Source organism: Penaeus japonicus, unplaced genomic scaffold (genome assembly GCF_977035675.1).
Source record: "Penaeus japonicus unplaced genomic scaffold, GWHDUDI00000001_assembly GWHDUDI00000011, whole genome shotgun sequence".
In the NCBI taxonomy this organism is placed as follows: domain Eukaryota; kingdom Metazoa; phylum Arthropoda; class Malacostraca; order Decapoda; family Penaeidae; genus Penaeus; species Penaeus japonicus.
In genome coordinates this window covers 24,620,444-24,627,943 of record NW_028234413.1, presented here as the reverse complement: position 1 = coordinate 24,627,943, position 7,500 = coordinate 24,620,444, and the positions used below count along the sequence as shown (strand labels likewise).

At 42.3% G+C, this 7,500-nt stretch overlaps 1 protein-coding gene across 1 annotated transcript in view; it reads left to right on the top strand.

Annotated features, from left to right (window-relative positions):
* Positions 1-7,500, top strand: part of LOC122261885 (uncharacterized) — a 47,091-nt gene that overhangs the window by 33,814 nt on the left and 5,777 nt on the right. Inside the window, exons 25-30 of the mRNA XM_086541433.1 lie at positions 236-505; positions 1,592-1,861; positions 2,931-3,200; positions 3,592-3,861; positions 4,548-4,817; positions 6,381-6,650. Coding sequence (XP_086397559.1) covers positions 236-505; positions 1,592-1,861; positions 2,931-3,200; positions 3,592-3,861; positions 4,548-4,817; positions 6,381-6,650 — 1,620 coding nt within the window. The remainder of the gene's footprint in view (positions 1-235; positions 506-1,591; positions 1,862-2,930; positions 3,201-3,591; positions 3,862-4,547; positions 4,818-6,380; positions 6,651-7,500) is intronic.

Below are 7,500 nucleotides of genomic sequence, written 5' to 3'. Positions count from 1 at the left end.
TCTCTCTCTCTCACTCACTCACTCACTCACTCACTCACTCACTCACTCACTCACTCTCTCTCTCTATCTATCTATTTATCTCTCACTCACTCACCCTTTCTCTGTCTGTCTCTCTTTCTCTCTCTCTCTCTAAATACATTTATTGTGTCAAACTTCTGCCAACTGCCTTGAATCTCGTAGACTGACGAAATGGCACCCAAACAAGTTTTAATACAGACCTCTTTTTGTCATTCAGCGCACTGCGGAAGTGGGTGCCAGAATGGTGGCACTTGCATAGCCCCGAGCCAGTGCCAGTGTAGCCCTGGCTTCAAGGGCGAGACCTGCGAGGTGAAGGAGTGCCCTGAACCCTCATTCCCGGACGCACAGGCAAGTATCGTCCGCACTGACGACGAACTACGAGTGGAGTGCCACGAAGGATACGTTCTCCCTCCGGGCACGGCGCCTGGAGGAGTGGCAGTCTGCAGGGACGGTGCCTGGGACCTCCCCGACGACTTCAGGTGTCAGCGTAAGTCACCAAGAGGTTTTCTAACCTCTTTCAGAATTTTTCAACTTTAGTAACCCTTATGCACAACAGCTTGTCGATATCAGTGGAATGGTATAGGGAAATAATGATGATAATAACAGTGATTACATTGACATTGCCGGTATCCGTTTCATCAACAACAGTAACAACCATGATGTTGCTGGTAATGTTGATAATGATAATGATGATAAGGATAATGATTATAATCATGAAACTAATGATAGTGATGACATTGGTGATGGAAATATTTTCAATTACACAATATAATATGATTACGATTCCAAATAGGTTAAGTAACAGAATATATAACAACGATGATAACAATGACGATTCTGATCTTGCATTAGAAGTAAACTTAAGCCTTTCTCTTTAATTACATGCTGATGTAAAACATCTGTACTCTTATAATCAAAATATGACACAGTCGTTTCCGCGAGTATAATTTTCATGTCCAGAAACAAGGTTAAATGTTTTGCCTAGCTTTACTTTAGTAACATTCACTGTTACTCCCTTTGTACAGTAATGTGTACTACTTCAAGCTTATTGAATTGCTATTTGAACATGCGGTGCATTCGATATCTGCTTATACTTATTTACTTTTCCAATTTTCTCTTTTATTCTACTACTTCAGAGATGAAAGTTTTGTTTTCTGAGGAATAGAGAGAAAAAGGGTGAAATAATGAATGGATGAGCGGTAGAGCAAAGGCAAAACAAAAAGAATAGATGAATGGATAAATGATATAGATGAAGCGAATAAATGAATGGAAGAGAAATAACGAGTGAATGAAGTAAATAAAGTCGTAGGAAGTTGCTTAAAAGAGTAGGTGGGACCGCCTGAATAGTTGTATTGCGGTGGCACCTTAGGGACAGATGTTATCAAAACTGCTTATCAGAATCAGGTCTTTTTTATCAAATCCATCAAATGATACCGAAAAGTCAGTTTTGGTAAACTGGTCCCTCACTTTTAGGAAACGAGAATGACGCATACAATATGAAAACATTCATGAAGGGGAATTATCAAAAATAGATTAAAAAAACTCATAATGCAGACCTCATTCTGTTCTTCAGCGAACTGCGGAAGTGGGTGCCAGAATGGTGGCACTTGCATAGCCCCGAGCCAGTGCCAGTGTAGCCCTGGCTTCAAGGGCGAGACCTGCGAGGTGAAGGAGTGCCCTGAACCCTCATTCCCGGACGCACAGGCAAGTATCGTCCGCACTGACGACGAACTACAAGTGGAGTGCCACGAAGGATACGTTCTCCCTCCGGGCACGGCGCCTGGAGGAGTGGCAGTCTGCAGGGACGGTGCCTGGGATCTACCCGACGACTTCAGGTGTCAGCGTAAGTCACCAAGGTGCTTTCCAGCCTCCTTCAGGACATTTCCATTTTCGTTTTGCTGTAACTGTATGTCAGTGCTACTATAATGATAAAGAAATATTTACAACACTAATTAAGGTAATAATGATAGTGATTATAATGATATTAATGGTATCATCATCATCAACACGATTATGATAATGGCGATTCAGATAATATCCATAGCAATATAATCATCATGACAATATGATTATAAGAACGATGATACCGAAGATGACTATGCTAATGCATTGGAAGTACACTAAAGTCATTTTTTTTCATGTTTGCTGACATAACATATATGTGCTCTTACATGTGTTTGTCCGTAAAGCTCATCTCCAGAGGATGTAATATGCAGACCAGAGAGATAGACATGATCCAAGAACTGGGTTAAATGGTACCTGGAGTTACTTCACTAACGATCACTGAGACTTCCTTTGCTATAATTTACATAATTTGTTGCGTATTATATCAAACTCATCAGATAACTATTTGAACATACCTTGCACACATATAACTGATATCTTCTTGTTCTTGTTGGTAAATGTATTGGTTTAAACTGGAACAGACGTAATCCCAAATTATGCTTGCACCTGTTCTTTCTATCGCTTTCTTGTTCGATGGAACAAAAACCTTTTCCAAAATCAAGACAGTGGATATATTTAGTATATTACTGCTGCACTGAAAAATTTGCTTTAAATATGTAATAATATTACAATATTCAACAAATTCTTAGTTGCAAATTCAATTTCTTAGGTCTGTGAACTATCATACGTACATATTCAAAATTCTGTCTTTAATCTTACCTTTAATCTTACGGGCTGTCGAAATGGTTGCCACTGCATAATATCAAGCCAGGATTATATGACCAGTATATGGGCCAAATATTCCCAAATTTGTGCCAAGTGTAAAATTATACCATGAAAAAAACAGGGAAACGTACACAACCTTAAGAAATAGCAACATACTAAGTGAAAACTAACCTAAAGGAAAAATTGTCCAATAACAAATCAAAGAAAGAAAACCACAATGCACACCGCATCATGCCTTTCAGCGCACTGCGGAAGTGGGTGCCAGAATGGAGGCACTTGCATAGCGCCGAGCCAGTGCCAGTGTGGCCCTGGCTTCACGGGCGAGACCTGCGAGGTGAAGGAGTGCCCTGAACCCTCATTCCCGGACGCACAGGCAAGTATCGTCCGCACTGACGACGAACTACGAGTGGAGTGCCACGAAGGATACGTTCTCCCTCCGGGCACGGCGCCTGGAGGAGTGGCAGTCTGCAGGGACGGTGCCTGGGACCTCCCCGACGACTTCAGGTGTCAGCGTAAGTCACCAAAAGGTTTTCTAACCTTTTTCAGGATTTTAAAATCTGACCATAGTGATATTATTAGAAAATACTGTTTATTAAGCCTATGAATTGTCATTTGAAAACAATTAAAAATCTGGTAACAACCTTTCGTCTCATGGGCTATAAAAATGGATGCTACTTCATGGCAGTATACTAAGACTTGTGTAATAGCCAATATATGGACCACATATACCAGACTTTTTGCTGTGCAAAGCGTAATGTTAAAACAATGCCATAAGATCTAAACAAACCTGCAAACCTTAAGAAATAACGGCATATAAAGTGAAAACATGTATAAAGGGAAAAAATAGTTAAATAAAAATGCACAGAAGGAAACCCATAATGCACATCTCATTCTGTTCTTCAGCGAACTGCGGAAGTGGGTGCCAGAATGGAGGCACTTGCATAGCCCCGAGCCAGTGCCAGTGTGGCCCTGGCTTCAAGGGCGAGACCTGCGAGGTGAAGGAGTGCCCTGAACCCTCATTCCCGGACGCACAGGCAAGTATCGTCCGCACTGACGACGAACTACGAGTGGAGTGCCACGAAGGATACGTTCTCCCTCCGGGCACGGCGCCTGGAGGAGTGGCAGTCTGCAGGGACGGTGCCTGGGACCTCCCCGACGACTTCAGGTGTCAGTGTAAGTAAATAAGATATTTTCCAGGATTTTCTTCATTGACCCTTATGGACAACCGCTTGTTAATTCTACTTGAATCCCCCACCGCGCTTTTTCAGGGCGATGTCCCCCGTGCACCTCCTCATTTTGACGAATTAGATCATCTGATAGCCAGTGGTATGGCCTGAATGGCGTCTCAGGGGATAGGTCATTGTTGCTTCTGTGCCCGATGCGGAATTGAGTGGCAGGTCATCAGATCTTGAATCTTCGGATGAAGTTTGTTTTACGGACTACGATGGAGATGTAGTGGAAGAGGCTGAGGTGCAGCATTGCAATTTTCATTGGAATCGTATTATTTTGAGCCAGACAAGTCCGATGATTCAGCTGGGGAAAAACAGAAAAATGGGTGAATGAATGAGAGAAAGAAAGAGAGAGGGTGCGTGAAGAGATAAGGAGAAAAGTGTTGATATTAGGGGCAGATATCAAAGCTATTTATCAAAATCAAATAGTTTGTTGATTATATGATACCAATTTAGGATTGGCAAAAAAAGTAAATGATTTTTCGGCACTATCACCTTTAAGAAAAAACAGCATATAATATGAAGGAAAACTAACTGATAAAACGTTTAATAAAAAGGAAAGAAAAAGAAAAATAGTCTGATCAAAATAGATAAAGAAAACCACAATGCAGACCTCATTCTGTCCTTCAGCGAACTGCGGAAGTGGGTGCCAGAATGGAGGCACCTGCATAGCCCCGAGTCAGTGCCAGTGTGGCCCTGGCTTCAAGGGCGAGACCTGCGAGGTGAAGGAGTGCCCTGAACCCTCATTCCCGGACGCACAGGCAAGTATCGTCCGCACTGACGACGAACTACGAGTGGAGTGCCACGAAGGATACGTTCTCCCTCCGGGCACGGCGCCTGGAGGACTGGCAGTCTGCAGGGACGGTGCCTGGGACCTCCCCGACGACTTCAGGTGTCAGCGTGAGTTAACAAGATATTTTCTAGTAATTATTAAGACACTGGCCCTAACATCACCAAAAACAACGATAATGATGATAATTAATCATAATCATAATTATGAGGTCAAAGATAATGATACTGATTCTGATGACAGACACTACAATAATGACGATAACAATAATGGTGATTGTGATAATGCATTAGAAGTTAATTGCAGTCTTGATTTTCAGTTTTTTGTTTACATAATATATTTGTAATCTTACCATCTAAATATGGCGACATAATCGCGTGTCGCAGCTCCATAAAATATTGCGCAAAAAATAAAAAGAGCGACATGTTCCAGGATGCCAGGGAAAAGCTGTCTCGATTTACCTTACTAATATCCATGTGACTCTGCCATGATTTATACCGTAACTTGTCATAACTTGTCATACCCTTCAGATATATCTACATGTACTTATCTGTTTCCAGCTCTGTCTTAGTCATTCAGTCACACTTCTTCCGCTATTCTCGTCTCTCGCTCTCTCTCTCTCTCTCTCTCTCTCTCTCTCTCTCTCTCTCTCTCTCTCTCTCTCTCTCTCTCTCTCTCTCTCTCTCTCTCGTCATTCAGTCACACTTCTTCCGCTGTGAATGACATCTGTTTTCGTGTCACATGAAGTTTGATAGAATAAACGTCATCACAAATGTTGCCTAATCTCCTCTTTCGCGCTCTCGATCTCGCTCTCTCTCACTCTCTCTCGCTCTCTCTCACTCTCTCTCTCTATCTATCTCTCCTCTCTTTCGCTCTCTCTCTCGCTCTCTATCTATCTATCTCTCCTATCTCTCTCGCTCTCTCTCTCTTTCTCTCGCTCTCTCTCTCTCTCGCTCTCTCTCTCTCTCGCTCGCTCTCTCTCTCTCTCTCTCTCTCTCTCTCTCTCTCTTCTCTCTCTCTCTCTCTCTATCTCTCTTCTCTCTCTCTCTCTCTCTATCTCTCTTCTCTCTCTCTCTCTCTCTATCTATCTATATAACTATCTATCTCTCCTCTCTCTCTCCTTCTCTCTCTCTCTCTCTCTCTCTCTCTCTCTCTCTCTCTCTCTCTCTCTCTCTCTCTCTCTCTCTCTCTCTCTCTCTCTCTCTCTCTCTTTCTTTCTCTCTCTCTCTCTCTCTCTCTCTCTCTCTTTCTCTCACTCGCTCGCTCGCTCTCTTTCTCTCTCTCTTTCTCTCTCTCTCTCTCACTCACTCACTCACTCACTCACTCACTCACTCACTCACTCACTGGCTGATATTCAAAAACGTCATTTTTCAATTAAAGTCTTTGGTAAGTAAATATAGTCGTAGGAAGTTGCTTAAAAGAGTAGGTGGGACCGCCTGAATAGTTGTATTGCGGTGGCACCTTAGGGACAGATGTTATCAAAACTGCTTATCAGAATCAGGTCTTTTTTATCAAATCCATCAAATGATTCCGAAAAGTCAGTTTTGGTAAACTGGTCCCTTACTTTTAGGAAACGAGAATGACGCATACAATATGAAAACATTCATGAAGGGGAAAAAATGATCAAAAATAGATAAAGAAACTCATAATGCAGACCTCATTCTGTTCTTCAGCGAACTGCGGAAGTGGGTGCCAGAATGGAGGCACTTGCATAGCCCCGAGCCAGTGCCAGTGTGGCCCTGGCTTCAAGGGCGAGACCTGCGAGGTGAAGGAGTGCCCTGAACCCTCATTCCCGGACGCACAAGCTAATATTACCCGTGATAACGACGAACTACGAGTGGAGTGCCACGAAGGATACGTTCTCCCTCCGGGCACGGCGCCTGGAGGAGTGGCAGTCTGCAGGGACGGTGCCTGGGACCTCCCCGACGACTTCAGGTGTCAGCGTAAGTCACCAAGAGGTTTTCTAACCTCTTTCAGAATTTTTCAACTTCATTTACACAACCGCTCGCCAATACCATTGCAGGAGGTCGTAAATATGTTTGCAAGGTTAATAATGATAATAACAATGATTATAGTGACATTAACAATAACATCATCATCAACAATAACAACAACTATGATGATGATGGTACTGGTAATGATGATGTGATGTTGACGATAATGCTGAGAAAGACAATGAAAATAATTAAAATGATGATAATGGTTATAAAAATAATATAAAAAATATTATAATAATCATAATGATAATACTTTATGCATTCTAACATCTGAATATAGCGATGCAGTTACGTGTCTCCGTTAGTTTCAAGCTCATGTCCAGATAATGCAATGCCTGGGCCTAAGTCCGACAAGTTCCAAGAACCGGGTTATGTGTTTTGTGTGGATTTACTTCACAAACATCACTGTGACTCCTTTTGCCATACTCGAGTGCTTATTACTTTATTGCTATTTGAGTGTGCGATGCATAAACATAAATTATATATATTTGTACTTACTTATATTTTCTTTGGACATGAGATTTGAACTGGGACAAACGTAATCATGAATGATGTTCGTACCCGGACCTGTTTCGTGCTCTCCCGTTTTGCACGATGGAACACATCACCTTCCCAACATCAAGCCAGTGTCCGTACTTCAGTATTTTTGGCGTGAAAATGATCAAGCCACGCTCAAGGTGCTTATTCTCGGGCCTGGCTGATTTTCAAAAACGTCATTTTTCAATTAAAGTCTTTGGTACGCCTGACGACTTCCATAGGCCACTTCTAAACTTTAGGATAGCCATTTGAAAACATA